Source organism: Hesperophylax consimilis, chromosome 16 (genome assembly GCF_061612785.1).
Source record: "Hesperophylax consimilis isolate HC1 chromosome 16, BYU_Hcon_1.0, whole genome shotgun sequence".
Taxonomy (NCBI): Eukaryota; Metazoa; Arthropoda; class Insecta; order Trichoptera; family Limnephilidae; genus Hesperophylax; species Hesperophylax consimilis.
In genome coordinates, this window is record NC_142851.1 from 24,419,858 (window position 1) to 24,435,912 (window position 16,055).

The window sequence follows — 16,055 nt, forward strand, 5'->3', positions numbered from 1 at the left end:
ATGGGTTATGTAAGCACCAGATTAATAAAACCTAACAATGGCGAATGGTAATGTCCGGCATCATACGAAACACCAGAAGCACAGAGAAATGTATTACCTTTCTCGAATGGTCCAGTAGCAGCTGTCTTATTGTCGAAGCAGCATCCGAATGTTGACTTGAGGCAAGATGACTTCTTGGGCCTCCTCTTGCACTTCTTGCCATCTTTGGTTCCTCCGACAGTGTTAGTGCCCCAGCCCCATGAACCTAAAAAAGAATATAAAATGGATTATTATTATTATAATGACTGTGGCACTTATACATTAATATAGGCTGGCCTATATATGACTAAAGATAATGCTCTCGACTACGAATCTGAAGACCACGGATTCAAATCCAAATGCACAATTAAATTTTATTTAGTTAATTTGTATTGTTTCACAATTAATTCATTTAAATTAATATAATAGTATATTTGCGACACATTCCTTAGTAGAAAATGCTCTCAGTATTCCTGGTGAAAGACCAGATCTGAATAGCTAGGTACTTCGCCACCTTTCCCTTCCCCATCTCGTTCCCCTCCCCTCTACATTCTGTTTCACGACATACCCCAATTAGGGATACCTTATCCTCACTGGTTTCAGTTGGGACTCTCAGTTGATGGCTGCTATTTTGACAAGCTTGTAAAACTTCACTGACATTAATTTCATAGAAAACATTTCTTCAAAGTCAACTTTAAAAACTGTTATTGTACATACGGACATCTTAACAAACGGACTGCAATCTTTAGAGCACAGGCGTCAGGTAGTTATGCTGTCCTTGTTCTATCGGTATTACAATGGAAGATGCTCTGAGGAACTAGCGTCATTGATCCCTTCGGCACTGGTGCGTAGTCGGGATACACGCCAAACGCGCGCCCAACATACGTACATGGTTGACATTTGTCACATGAGAACGGGTCGCTTCTACGATTCGTTCTTAAGTTCAACAGCTCGGCTGTGGAATGAACTGCCGGCCTCTGTGTTTCCTCCCTCCTACAACATGGGATTCTTCAAGACCCATGTTCACTCTTTCCTCTCCACAAAAAGACCCTCCACACAGCATCCCCAAAGATGACATAGGCCCTGAGGGAAATTATTTTCTTCAGGGCCTCCTGTGTGGAGTTAATGTAAAAAAAAAAAAAAAAAATACCCACCATAAAAAATAGGCGAAAATCTCTACTGAAAGAAATGTTTAATTTTCTGTATTTTTAACTGAATTTTTGCTGTTCAACATCAGATTAAATTGAAAGTTAACTAAGCTTTGTCATAGTTTCTTAAATATTCTATTTATAGAAAAATCTTGTAATGATAAAGGGATGATTTGGAAAGAAGGTTTGAATGTGTTTTACTTCTGCTAGATTCGGTGTATCCGTCTTCCGTTTCTGTTGATACTTCTGAAGTGCTCTCAGTCAAGTCAGTGCTTTGTTCAATGGTGGAACCTTCAGATGATGACTCTTCTGTCGAACCTTCGCTAGTGGCTGCAAAACAAATCATTATACATAAGTACATCAATTTATGAATATGTACGTAACAATTGCTAATTCTTAGATTCAGAGCAATTTTAAATTGTATTACTTACATTATTTTTTTAGAACACATACCTACAAATGCAATGATTTTCAACCTTTCAAATTTGAATTTTGTTAGGTTAAAAAATTAGAATTTTATTATCGGTAAATATGTCTTACATTCATCAGTGGAACTGATATCAGTTGATCCTGATAAGGTTGAAGATTCGTCTGTTGACAAATCTGTAGAGGAGTCAGAAGAAGATTCTGAAGAACTATCTGTAGAACTGTCAGATGAACTGTCAGTCAAACTTTCTGTAGGACCAAATGTTGAGCTGTCTGTAGAAATCTCCGTTGAAATCTCCGTTGAAATCTCTGTTGAAAACTCTGTTGAATCACCAGTTGAAGCATCTGTGGAACCATCAGTTGAAGCATCTGTGGAGCCATCAGTTGAACTATCGCTTGACACTTCAGTTGAATCGGTTGAACCAGTCGAATCAGTAGAGGAATCACTACTGCTGCCTGACGATGAGTCTGCAAAAGCAATGGTGTAATATATTATAGTCACCAATAAAAATGATCACGTTTGTATGTATGTACCTCTATACAGGGTGTAACAGCACAAACCATATGGATTTTAACCAGCGATTCGTGAGAATATTTGGAGTAAAAAACGTAGATGTCGTTTTGCAGTCGGATAATTTGTTTTACATTCGCACGTTGCCACTGATCAATTACACTGCTACACATATATTTTTAGTTTTTTTCTGACCAAAATATCATTGGACAAGAAAATTACATTTTTATTTCAAATATGCTCAGGAATCGCTGATTAAAAACCTTATTAATTTTCTCCTATTCCGCTTCACTCTTAATACGCAATATTTCACTTTCAAATAAATGGATTTAGCTTTATTAATTCAAAACATGATTTATTATGTCGGGGGAGACGGAAATATACGCACTTTTAATTTTAATTTCGTTTATTAAGTCACTTACGCGATATGTCAATTAGTATGCGGCGCCGCCGAAAGCGACTATGATCATATCAAGAGTTCAAGAGTTGGATTATATTTATAATATCGTAATTCATACCTACAAAATATTTCATAGACACTGATGCCAACCAAAAAAAAATTAGTATTGCCATATAAAATAAATAATATCATCGTGTATAATTAATCCATATTAATATGTAAGTCAATGTATTATTTATAACAAATAATCAACATATAATTAAATAAAATACCCGAATAACAAACAAATAGAATAAAATGTGATTAAACGTATTCCGTTTAGGTAGTTTAGGTTAGGTTAGGTTAGAACATGGAAAATAGGTATTAGAATTAAATCACAAACAAGTCTATACAAACCTAGCGTAGCCCACAAACTATTTGAAAACTGGGATGTAACTGTAAAGGGGACGCGAGCAGGCGTTATTAAAGGGGCATTTTATTGCTATAGAAAATCACAGTTAGATTAGGTTAGGTTATGTATATTAATTTAATATTTTCAAGATTTTATTTTCTTTAACTGAATTAGTTCGTAGGTAGGTACTGTACCTAACCCGCGCACTGGCTAGGTAAATAACTAGTTGTGGTATTTCCGGCAAATGTCACATTATTTTGTTTCTTTGAAATCTCGTGTGACATATCGCGTAAGTGACTTAATAAACGAAATTAAAATTAAAAGTGCGTATTTTTCCGTCTCCCCCGACATAATAAATCATGTTTTGAATTAATAAAGCTAAATCTATTTATTTGAAAGTGAAATATTGCGTATTTACCGTGAAGCGGAATTCGTAACCTTTACCAAAACCTTTTAATATATGCTGTTACACCCTGTATTAAAGGCTGCAAAAATTCTATATCGGTAAGAAAAAGTGTTAACAACCATCAGTATAAAGTAGTAGAAGGCAGTGGACAGGACGATGTACAAGATGGACACTCCATGGACAAATCTCAACATTCTCAAAGTAACCCTTAAACCCACCACATTTGGGATGACTGTCATGGGAAAATGCCTATTTGGGAAAAATGCTTCTGAACTAATGTAGACCGAACATATCACCTTTATGAATGTGGACAGATCAGAAATTGTTTGACGAACCATCAGCTGCTTATTTCGACTGTTTACTTAAAAATGTCACCAACTATACCATTCGGAGTTACTTTATTTCCAGGTGCTGATATTCTAATTCCTACATATCAGCTTGTAAATGTCCCCTCAATGATTCCCATAATTATTTCACATCAAGTACCAGTGTCCGTGTAAATATTATGTTTAATAATTAAGATACTGAACCTTCGACTTATGTTTTAGATGAGGATATATACCTGAGCTGGCGATTGTTGTCTTATCTTCATGTGTGATGTCACTTTCTGGGTCAAATTCTCCACCGACGCGAGGCACATACTCCTCCGTGGTGGTCTGGTCATCTGAAAAGATAAGTAGTTGTGGAGTTAATAGTTATTTCAACCTAACTAAAGAAGTTATGCACCGCTTATCAAACCTGGCAAGTGCTATGAATGTACACATACCTACATTTTTATTGCGGGAGTATCTAAAATAGTTCATATATAAAATCTTTAGTACTCAAAACATATAATATGTTTTGAGTACTGGTGTAACTATACTGTTAATACCATTGATGCCGGCATACACAAGACACATTTTCTCATATAAATCGTTATATGGTCAAAAATGCAGTTATACTGTTATGTCCGCCCATCAAAGAAATATAATATGTATGATACAAAATATTTAATGAAATCAGTATTAGTATCTACCATTTATAGCTTCAGTTGAAAGAGCATCAGCGGTAGTGTCCGTAGAGCTATCTGTACTTGAAGCATCTGAACTTGAAGCCTCTGTACTTGAAGCATCTGTACTTGAAGCATCAATGCTCGAAACATCTGTGCTAGATAAATCTGTACTAGAAGCATCTGTACTTGAAGCGTCCATGCTTGAAGAATCGGTGCTCGAAATATCTGTAGTTGTATCATCTGTAATTGTAGAGTCTGAACTGGAAACATCTGTGCTGGAATCTGAACTGGAATCTGAGCTAGAAGCGTCAGAACTAGAGTCTGTGCTTGAAGCGTAAGTACTTGTATCTGCACTAGAAGCTTCACTACTGGGTTCTATGCTTGAATTGTCAGTACTTGACTCTGTACTTGCATCAGAACTTGCGTCTGTACTTGACACATCAATGCTTGAGGTTTCTGTGCTTGAAGCATCAGTACTTGCATCAGAACTTATGTCTGTACTTGGAACATCAACGCTTGAGGTTTCTACGCTTGAATCGGTACTTGCAGCACTGTCACTGGATGAATCTATACTTGAATCGGTACTTGTGGAACTATCACTGGATGAATCTGTGCTTGCATCTATTGAAGATTCAACTGTACTTGAACCGTTAACGCTTGAACTATCAACGCTTGAGCTATCAACGCTTGAAGCGTCCGTGCTTGAGCTATCTGTGCTTGAATCACTCGGGCTTTCAGAACTCTCGCTGCTGGAATCCGTAGAAGAATCAGAAGACGCTTCTGTTGAGGTTTCTGCATCCGTAGAGCTCTCAGCATCGGTAGAGCCCTCGGATGAACTTTCAGAGGATTCTGTGCTTCCATTTACAAGGTCATCGCTTGTGGTTGTGCCTTCAGAATCCGGTGAAACTGGACTTGTGCTAACTGAAATATAAAAATACAATTTCAATTTAACATATTATTTCAAAAGATTGTAGTGTTTATAATTTATAATACATAGTTTTAACCTACAATCAGAATCGGTGGTACAAGAATCATCTCCAGAACCTATATCAATTGTATCGGAGGTATCCATCTCGGGGGAGTATGAGCCGTATCCATAATCTGAAAATAGAGAAAACGTTCAATTTATTCATTTAAGGAAAGGTACTTTTCTAGTAAGGTTAAATGAGTTGCTAGCAATAAAATAGTAGTGAAACTATTTTTCAGTGAAAATTCATTGAAAATAATACCTGTAACGGATGTGTCTTCACCGTCTCCAGAGGAAGTAGGACCATCGCTCATCATCAGATCATCCAAAGATGTTTCTGTAGCTGACTCATCCTGTTAAAAATATAAAAACATAATGATTTTTCCACTTCAACAGCCCGGCGCCAGTGGAATCCATGGCCAGCATCACCAATCACCATTTGAGCATTGTTGAGCAGATTTGAAGCGTCACTGTGGGGACTTGAGGGATGAGAAGAAGAAGAGGAAGGTTGGGAATTACTTGGCCATTCAATTCTGGTCACTAAACCTAGCTAAAGCCGACACAAGAAATTTTTTGTTCTGAATGGTGGTCAGTTAGTGTATATGTACACTAGATAAATTTATCTCTGTATTTCGACTGTTTTACTGCTCTGACACAGAAGTTGTCAAAGAATTTATTTATATTTGACCAAAAAATTCGATCTCTTGTAATTATTAGGTTGAAAATCATCAAAATATGATTTTCTGATACCAGTTAACCATAAAAAATAATTCAGCTTACCATTGCAGATGTGACACCATCTTCTTCCGAAGAATCATAGTCCTCATCTTCACACCATTCCTCATCTTCATAATCGGTGACCGGTTGTGTTGAGCCAACATTAACTGGCAAGACTTCGTCTGTAATGGTAATTATTTATTATTTTATAGTAGTTAATTGAATTATTTATATGCATAGGATCACATTCACTTAACTTGTGATAGTTCGAGCTACGAGACATAGATGGTTCTAGTGTAGATAGATCATAAAGGTTATAGATGAGTTATCTGTCAGATATCGGTAGAATATAGGGTCTCCCCTCCATGGCGGGTACCAAGGTGCGGATAGCCGCGAGGTTTCGAGGATTAGAGGGATTATGAAACCATAATAGAGAGGACTTTAGCCTCTAGACCGTCCTGCACACTCATTCCCGATTATAAGAGTTTTTAGACTAAATGAAAGACCAGCTTTGTTGTGAAGAAGGAATTATTATTTCAAGAATCCCTTCACAAATTAACTTAATTTTTAATGCATGGTTCAGTAAAAAATCAGCTAATCGATCCCAGAACAAAAATCGTACAAGCAAATCTTTTTAACCCGTTACAATCGACTTCATAAAAGCCTGAGTTTATTTTTGAAATCTTCACAAAATAAATCTGTTTTTGGGAACAGAACCGGTGTCGATCAAACGTGCGGGAGCTGTTTATGTAAGGTACCTTCAAGTGAAATATCCATACAAATTGAAAATATCTCACAAGTAAATCTAGTGGTTCAGAGCGGCTGGCCGGCAATCAGAATGTGTGAGTTCAATTCCCGTCGGCGGCATTTTTACTCGGAGATATTTTCAATTTGTATGGATATTTAAGGCGAGTAATTATTGCTTGCAAAAATTTCTTTAAAATGATTTGACTGTACTTTGATGTTCAAAACTGGATAGGTACATAGCAAAAATTGAAGTCTGAAGTGGGATTGAATTGATTAAATAGGTGTAATAAATGCATGTATTTTATTTTACTAATTCACAGCTGTGAACACAATTTTGTAAGATCCATAAGGAGGGGGGGGTGAAATTGCATCGATTATAGCCAGTCTCTGATAAAAGAATGCACAACGAGGATGCAAAGAAATACTAAAGTAAAATATTCACTCACCTTCAGTGCAGGCCTGCATGTTGCACTGTTGAGTGGAATCTAAGATGGAATCAACATCGCATCCAGAAACGGTCTTGTTCTCACTCAGGCACAACACTTTGCGTATCTGCTCCCCTCCACCGCATTCCTTGGAGCACTATAACATCGAAAGTAAAATTAAAACAATGTCAATGTTTCTTCTCATCAGCTAAGGAATACCTACCTCGATCCACAGACTACACGTAACAATAATGACGACAGAATATAGAGAATCCTGCTATCTCCTTTGCTCGTATATTATAATCATAATAATAATCTTACCACGCCTATTGTAACTAATGTAGTAATTATATAGGACAGCATTTGGGGTGGGTATGTACAATTTTTGTTTTTTTTCACTGAGCACTCTTATAATTTCTACAGCAACGGCATAATAATAACAAAAAACTTTCATTCATAAGCTCTTCCTTACACACCAAACAATAATGAAAATGAGACAAAACTATTGTTAACAGTTAACCGTTTCATACAATGTAACATTAGTATCCACAATAATTTGTTACATAATTTAATTTTCTCCACTAGTTGTAACTTGATCTGACGTATATACATTTACATTTTTGTTTTCTCTCATTTTATTATATTTCCCTACTTGCTACGCTAGCTTGCGCCGATGCACATATTTCTGGTTACCCAAAAGGAGAAATGCTTTCATTATCATAAACCTCCCTAATAACAAACACAACAAGTATTAAAGAAATGAAACGTCTATCGTCGTGCCTATGCCATGGGAATTATAAAAGTGCCCATTATCATAATGTTTTAATATAATTTTATTTTTTATGACCATTATTCCAACCCATCCAACTGTATTTGTCACTTTTTCATCGATGTACAAAACAGATTTTAAAGATTCATTCATCATTCCAAAAAATCAGGATTTTTTTTTATTCTCAGAATTGAATTGATTTACGTCTCCAGGATAGCTTACCGCTAGTAGCGTTAGTATTTTGTAATTGTTTTATAAGTTTTTTGTCTTGTCTTGTGGCTACAGATTATTTAGAAAGTAAAAAAATTCTAACCCGGGGAACATAAATAGAGGTGATTAATAGTGTAGTAAAGTGCACTCGAAGTGATAACACAAAACTGCACTATTGAAATGTTTTCTTATGATTATTATTATTATTACAAACCTCGCTGTAAGGTCCATAGTGCCACTCCGCTGGGCAGTTCTTCTGTTCGGCAGTCAGCTCACACGGCTGCGTGTCTTTGGGTTTATCTGGGACGTCGCAACGTTTATCCGCCACCTTCTGCAGAGACTCTCCGTTGAATATGCCGCAGAACACGCGACGGGATTGCACGCCGTCGCCACATTTGCCAGAACACTGGAAAATTCATTTATAAATTACATTCCTACACAGATTTCGAACAAAGCAGGAACACTGTTTTGATGTATAAATCAATACATGTTTTGCCTACTTAAGGTATTGATATTGATATTATTAAATGTGATTCACATAAAATGAAGGAGTTATTTGTAGTTCCAATTTATTTAATTAAATATGAACATAAATCCCAAGAATCATAATATTAAGTTATCATAGAATGATTGAAAAAAAACTACTATGTTGTAGACGCAGAGCTATACGATTAGAGGCGTTATTGTGCACTAATATCTCGTCGAAGAACCGGGCACGGATTCCGTAGTTTTTGGTTTTCGCCGTTAGAGCATTGTGACCATTATAGGTCAAATAGAGGTAAAAAACTGTAACCATTTTTTTCGCTTTGTGTCTCATCTAAATATAATACATCGATAGTTGAAGAATGGCCTTCAGGGAGGGATTTTGTTTTTTGATTTTGTAATAAATTGGTTGTTTTGGGAACTTTGTGCCGTCAGTGAACTATTGACTTGTGTATTTCGTATTTCTGCAGCACTTTTTTTGCTACAGAAATAAGAAATACACAACTATGCTCCTTTTAATATTAATTCTTAACAATTTAATTTTTATATGCTCCTCTGGTCTTGCTGCTGAGAGCTCTATTATATTATCTATTTCAGTTACATGTTTGCATATGAGGCAGAGACAGAGGTTTTTTAAAATATTTTTATTGTTTATTTTTTAACACATTTCTGGCGCATATTTTTTGCGCTGGCGCTATGCTGTCTCCGGGTAAAAATAAAGGTCCCGTGCGAATTTCTTTAATTTGCTTTTAAATCACTATATCTTCGAAAATATTTCAATAAAAATTTCTAGAATTTCGTAGTTACTCAGCATACCCAAGCTATGAAAGTACTAAAAGAAAATCGAATATTATTTGAAATGCAACTCATTTAACCTTGTAATATGTTTATTACGGTCCGCCTATCGGTATTTGCCCATACCTGCTTTCTTTAAATACGCCCGACATCTCTCGCTTGCTTGCACATAGGAGTTGAGTGAGTGTGGAACAGAGATATAGATTCGAATCTTGTTTCACGGTCATAAAAACCCTCATTCCAGGAATTAAATTATTACACTAACAAATAATATACTATCATTTTGTTGAAATACCGATGTAAACGAAAGGCACGAAGATAAATATAAAAAGAAGACTTGCATTATGATTCGATAATTATATACATATGGTTGGGACCCTTACAAAGATGATCTCGAACTACGCCGTTGTTGTGAAGTTTTAGCGGATTCTAATATATTTTGTTTATCCAATATTAGCCAGATGTCCATCGGTTTGTGGCTCTCTTTTGCTAAATCACCGCAGAAATAATTCTTTTTTTTCAGACGGTATCCGTGTTCCTGCCAGAAATGTGCATACTGGATAGTGATTATATGATGCTAGGTAGAATTCCATCGTTCTACCTTATTCATTCATGATTTAACCTGTATCTATAATTTATTGTCTTGCTGAAATAAAAAGGCTTAACATGTAACTGAGTTTTTTTTTTTTTTTCATTTTTCCTGTTTCTGAGATAATATTTATTTTGACATTTCAAACATTTTTTTAATATTTTATGCTAATAAGTATGCTCCAAATGAGAATTATACTGTCTATGGTTGTCTTGTTTTTAAATTTCCTCGTCGAGGGTATGTAACGAAGTATTGTCGCATGCTAAAAAATTGTCTAAATATGGTTAAATAGTGAACCAATTTGTTTAATACAAAAAGCTCAAAGATATCGATCTAGTGATCGGTTTATTTATGGATATTTCTAACAAGACAGGTATGAGGTCAAGAATCTCCAATGGTTTCAGCGCTGATAATTTATATGTGTAAAAAAAAAAATGATGTTTGACACTACCTTGCTCCATTGGCTGGTGTACCACTGCGCATCGCAGGCGGGGAGTAGGGAGGCATCGCAGTCAGCCTGAAGAACTGGTTCGGGGTGGTTAGCACAGAAGGAAGAGGGGAATATCTCCCCCTTCTTCGTGGCGCAGTGGGCAGAACGTGTTTTCACCTTTGACAGGCACGAGTCGCACTAGAAAGATGAAATTATAATTAATTATGATCTTGTTAATAATCTGCTTTTCAAGCATTTAACCTGATACATTCAGTCCCTCAAGAAAGTGTAAAAAAATGGACAGCACTTCGAATGTTTTAATGGTTTTAAATGGCAACACCAAGACAGGAAATGGAAAAATTATACACCTTTCAAAAAGCACTATATTCCAAGTGAACATTTTTCTCAGCAACGTCAAACGGTGTTCAGAGATTAGTGATACCTACCCAAATATTTCTAGTAAAAACATTTGGAAATATTGAATTACATGCCATTTTCCCTATCCATTATCAAAAAGTCAAATTCGGGAGTTAATTAATAACCTCACATTTGAATCTAATTAATTTTAAAACCAGTGTCACTTAGTGATGTCAAGTAATGAGATGTGATTCAATTTCATACGCTTTCTTGATGGACTGTATTCATAACTATACTGATTTATTCAGGGCCGGCTCAGGCACTGCTAAGCTCAGGGCAGGCACTGGATTTATTGTTAAATACCTGTATTAGTATAATTAAGAAATCTGTAATTGGTTTCTCAGTTAAGTAAATTGCACATACATTTTAAATTGTTGATGCCCCTTAAATAAAATAAATAAATAAACTGAGATGATTTTGCACAAAAACGGCGCTATACAAATCATCCAAATATTATTATTATTATTTTATAAAAAAACATCTATATGTATATATATGAAGTAAGTAGGTACTTACTCCGCTCCAGTCTGACACTATCCAATCAACACCATCGCAGGGATGGATGAAGCAGGACATCTCCTTTTCGGGTTTCTCCTCGGCACACTGGTCATCGTCCAATACCTCGATCTTCCCGTCCACCTTGCGGAAACATCTGATGTTGCGGCGTTGCTTACCTTCTCCACACAGTTTGTCACACTGAAATCAAAACAGATTTTTTTATTCATTAAATTCCTAATATTACACTGTCATAATATATTCTTTATTTAAGTTTGTAATTTACAATTATCAATTTATTAAGTGGAATCCAGAGAGAAGCTCGATGATCCGAGATTTAGAATCATATCCCTGCTTCGAAGAAAAGTTGTGAATGAGGTTTCTTTTATATGTACTCAGAATGCCTGAAGATCACCTTCTGCCAAAAATACTGGTGACAAATTCAGAGGGAAAATGGCTATTTGGTCATCCCGGACAAAGTAAATTTAGAGATTGGGTCTGCAATGGACGGAGGCCTTTGAAGTAATCCGGGTCACGGGCAACCTGAATAGGACAAGGGGCAGGAGGTGATGATTTTTCAAGTATCATATGATAACCGATAAACCATTACTGTCCAGTTGTCTAATTACTGTTTTCAGAGCAATACTTACGGGATTCCATGGTCCCACGTGCCAGCTGGGACACGGGAGCCCCACATTGCATTTCTGGTGCTGCGGAGGTTTAGGCCCCAGGAGTTGGAAGCACTCATCATCATTCACTACAGTTGGTAACCTGAAAGACACATGGATAAATATTATTATTAGAAATCCATAAATAAATTCTAAACTAAACTAAACTAAAAATATTGGTGTCCTATTGACTGACATCAAATTAATCTAGATTCTGACTAACCCCTGCCAGATAATCTTGTCATATTGCTCATACAAAGATTGACCACAAACTAATCTAGGTTCTGACTCACCCTTGCAAGACAATCTTGTGGCAGTATATCTGTCTCGACTGCACTCCCTTGTCTCCGCATGCCTCGCTGCACTCCTCCCACTCTCCCTCCTTCCAGCTCGCGGCACAGGGGATATTGGAGCAGGTCTGGTTGACAGCAGGTTTCAGTGCTTCGTCACAGAGGCTGTCGTCCACAGGGGTCAGTTCTTTCTGGGAGGCACATGTGACATTGCGGACCTGATATCCTGGAAATTTTCAATCAGTGTTGCTTACATAAAAGCTTCTCTAGGAACTGCAATGTAACGAATCCAATAACTAAGAGAGACCTAAAAAAAAAGCCACAGCGGACGGGTAATGACGGGTTTTTTCAGAGAATTTCTTTAAAATTCGAAGTTAATTTTCAAATTCCTTGAGAGTTCTTTTCAAGTTCTGTTATTATTTCAGGTTTTTCAAGTAACTGGCCTATAATGATATAATAACAGAACTTGAATAGCACATTCACAGAACCTGAAAATGAACTTTGAAATTTGATGAATTGTTCAAATTCTATGAAACAACCCTTTCTAAGTTAGCATGACAATTCAAGAAATCACATTGTTTACCCATAATACAGTTGACGAGAACCTGAAATACTTACTTAACTTTTGTAGTGCCGAAGCTAAATTTTCACCATCCACCAGTTAATTCTATTTTCGTAATAACTTATTGATGCTGAGAAAATCCAGCATCCCAAGTAGCCCCGTGAACTCTCCAAGAATATGATTAAGGAGATAAAATCAAAGTATTTTAATGTTTTGTTTATGATTAGAAAAAGAAGACAAACCTCCGCCGCATGATGCTGAGCAGTGTGTGAAGGCATCGTGCACCCAGGCATATTCATCATCAGTACTTTGAGAAATGCCCTGGGGAACGCTATACTCGTAGCTGACTCCAACATTGGCTCCTTGATACAGCATCTAAGGGAACATCCATTAGTTTAAGCAAGGTCATCAGGTTGTTTGCAAGCTTTGATCGTTGTACACAAGCACATTCACAATTACAAATTATTGTTTATGATGGATAATTAATTTACCATGTATGTATCTACATCAATCAATGCCACCTGTTTAAAATAGTAAGTAATATAGGATTAAAGCAATATTTGCGGTATGAACAGCAATAACTGATTCAGTATTACTTACGACAAGATAGACAGGTTCGGATGTTGGTCCCAGACATTTGAGGCTGTCGGGAGCGGCAAATCCTTGCGGCTTCCTCTCATAATGCCAGATGGCGCCAGCGAACGTAAATGATCGGGGAAAATCAATTCGCCAATTTCCATTCAAATAGAATTCACCGTCCTTGTTTCTGATGGCTGGAAATAAAAGCAATCATAATATTTTCTGTATAGAAAGGGTATATCAGTATATTCAGAGAAAGCAAGAAAACATTACTATGTTCTTTACTTTGATGTTTATTGATTTATCTTCTTACCTAAGTAATTATTTGATGGTCTTCGTTCTTGTATCACAATATTAGTAGCCCCTTGCGGAATGAGTAAAATGTCATTGTATCCTAAAAAAAATTTAATAGTAAGTATTTTATGACAAGTCCTAAATACATATACCTATAGATAAATATAAAACATTGTTTAGTAAAAACTAAAAACTTTGATTAACTTAATGAGTAAAACCTCAAATTGTAATATTTAATTATTGAAGACAATATTAGCGATTCCTAAATGAAAATCTGAAACAGAAAAATCAGAAAAAGATACGGTCACATCTAGGACTCGAACCCAGGACTCTTGACTTGCCGGGGCACCGTTCTACCAACTGAGCTAATGGGACCCTATCTGCTTCATATTTAACTGTATTATACTTCGATAAGAACTACCAACATTATCTTTATTTTCTCACTGCACATTTTTTTTATTGGCAGCTATCTTTATGTATGATCTCAAGATTTAACCCTGAACTAAATGCAATATAGACAGTGTCTTTAGATAAATATATCTTATTTTTATTTTTATTGACATCTATTGACTTTTTTTGCAAGTCTATAGTGAATATTTTATTTTTGGAATGACGTAATGATGTAATTTAATTATGGAAATTTTTTTATAGGTAACCATTTTTATGTACAAAAAGTGTCCTGGGTTCGAGTGCTAGATGTGACCGTATCTTTTTCTGATTTTTCCATTTCAGATTTTCGTTTAGGAATCGCTAATATTGTCTGATTGTGATTATGATTGGGTAAATAGTACTATATTCCCGCCGCTGAAAACTTCACTGTAACTTCTCTAAATATAAACATGTGACATTCATGAGAAAGAATGAGGGTTTCAATAGAACTTTTAGCAATAGAAATGTTTTATTTTGAATTAAATGGGTATGTTTATTACGTATCCAAATAACCCCTTTAAATTTAAATTAACAAGATTCTCACTGAACTTCCTTTGTTATTCTTCGGTTCAAAATATAAACTGAAATTATATATTTATTTTATTTTATTCACTTCTTACCAACGGTCAAGTCATCTTTGTCATAAACTCCTGATGTAGTTTTGCAAGATGACCCATCTCCCCCGCATTCTCTGCATTTATCTTCCCGCGCTTGAGAACCCAGCATCATGTCACATCCAACAGGCTAAAAAATAAAATAAAAATAAAACAACATAGGTAAGTACATTTTTTTTATTTTGAATGCTTATTTTGTTTTATTTTTTTTTAATCTTACCAGACATTCCCCATCGACACAAACGTCGAGGGACTCTTCGTTGCAGAGGGTTCCATCAGTCACTTTATTGTCGTGCCTGTAGTAGAACCTCTCTCCTCGCGGCATGCAGTTCAGCTCACAAGGGTTGGGCGCTTTCGTGTATGGCACCCATCTACAGAAAAGAAAAAAATTGAGACTGTGAACAAAAATTCTGCTTCTGCTTATGATGTCCTCTCCTGGCGCAGATTTGGAAGGTTATTTCATGCAAGCAAGAAAAGAAAACAGATTTATTTATTGTAAGTTAAATAATTTAACTATTTATTATGTAGTACTTACCGATATGTGACACCTTCGAAAGGCGTTGAATCGTAATTTGAGCACTGTTCCGACCGAAAATCTAAACTTCCTTCAGGACAGTCCTAAAAGAGACAAATAAATGTTAAAAAATATTTACTACACATGATTTCTAGATATATGTATTATGTGTCTAAAAATATATTACAATGACAACTAAACACACCTTTAAAAAGTCATGAAAAGTGATGAAACAACAATTGGGTTATTGGATTAGTTCTTTTTTTCATCACTTTTAATGACTTTATATCACTTTTAAAAGTGTATTACATTGTCATGTTATCATCGAGTTATCATTTGACCTCAAAATATACCATATCAAAGCTCCCCAGATCCAACTGGCCACTTTTCAAAGTTATTTTTCTTCAGCCCACAATTTTTAAAGTGGCTTCTTACTGTAACAAAATTATCTTATTATAACAACAATTTTTTTTTTTTTTCTTACCTGAGTGTTGCAGGAGAAATATTTCTTGTCTCCCCCTTGACAGCGAGGACTACCATCCGCACTGGAATGATAACAGTTAAAATAAAATTAATACTATTATTCTCACAATCAATCTTCTTATTCTAAATAGTATAAGTCGTTATCCGCGTCTGTCTCTTTGTGCGCTTAGTTCTCCTAAACTACGCAACGAATTTTGGCAGGGTTTTAGATCATTTTTTCCCCAAAGGTTTATAATAATAATATACATTTATAGAAAGTAGAGAAAAGTCGATGTTTTGTAATCAAG

The 16,055-nt window shown here is 35.7% G+C and overlaps 1 protein-coding gene across 7 annotated transcripts in view; it reads right to left on the reverse strand.

Annotated features, from left to right (window-relative positions):
- The window catches only part of Ppn (proteoglycan-like sulfated glycoprotein papilin), a 206,263-nt gene that overhangs the window by 28,092 nt on the left and 162,116 nt on the right, over nucleotides 1-16,055 (reverse strand). For all 7 annotated transcript variants that reach the window (XM_089641050.1, XM_089641049.1, XM_089641047.1 and 4 more), the window contains 21 exons: nucleotides 15,770-15,830; nucleotides 15,307-15,389; nucleotides 14,992-15,142; nucleotides 14,778-14,901; nucleotides 13,748-13,828; nucleotides 13,456-13,628; nucleotides 13,098-13,230; nucleotides 12,297-12,519; nucleotides 11,986-12,106; nucleotides 11,357-11,536; nucleotides 10,445-10,621; nucleotides 8,341-8,532; nucleotides 7,169-7,304; nucleotides 6,039-6,157; nucleotides 5,521-5,611; nucleotides 5,300-5,392; nucleotides 4,316-5,212; nucleotides 3,863-3,964; nucleotides 1,707-2,060; nucleotides 1,368-1,496; nucleotides 98-244 (listed from right to left, as the gene is read on the reverse strand). In XM_089641050.1, the coding sequence (XP_089497176.1) occupies nucleotides 98-244; nucleotides 1,368-1,496; nucleotides 1,707-2,060; nucleotides 3,863-3,964; nucleotides 4,316-5,212; nucleotides 5,300-5,392; nucleotides 5,521-5,611; nucleotides 6,039-6,157; nucleotides 7,169-7,304; nucleotides 8,341-8,532; nucleotides 10,445-10,621; nucleotides 11,357-11,536; nucleotides 11,986-12,106; nucleotides 12,297-12,519; nucleotides 13,098-13,230; nucleotides 13,456-13,628; nucleotides 13,748-13,828; nucleotides 14,778-14,901; nucleotides 14,992-15,142; nucleotides 15,307-15,389; nucleotides 15,770-15,830 (3,767 nt within the window). The remainder of the gene's footprint in view (nucleotides 1-97; nucleotides 245-1,367; nucleotides 1,497-1,706; nucleotides 2,061-3,862; nucleotides 3,965-4,315; nucleotides 5,213-5,299; nucleotides 5,393-5,520; nucleotides 5,612-6,038; nucleotides 6,158-7,168; nucleotides 7,305-8,340; nucleotides 8,533-10,444; nucleotides 10,622-11,356; nucleotides 11,537-11,985; nucleotides 12,107-12,296; nucleotides 12,520-13,097; nucleotides 13,231-13,455; nucleotides 13,629-13,747; nucleotides 13,829-14,777; nucleotides 14,902-14,991; nucleotides 15,143-15,306; nucleotides 15,390-15,769; nucleotides 15,831-16,055) is intronic.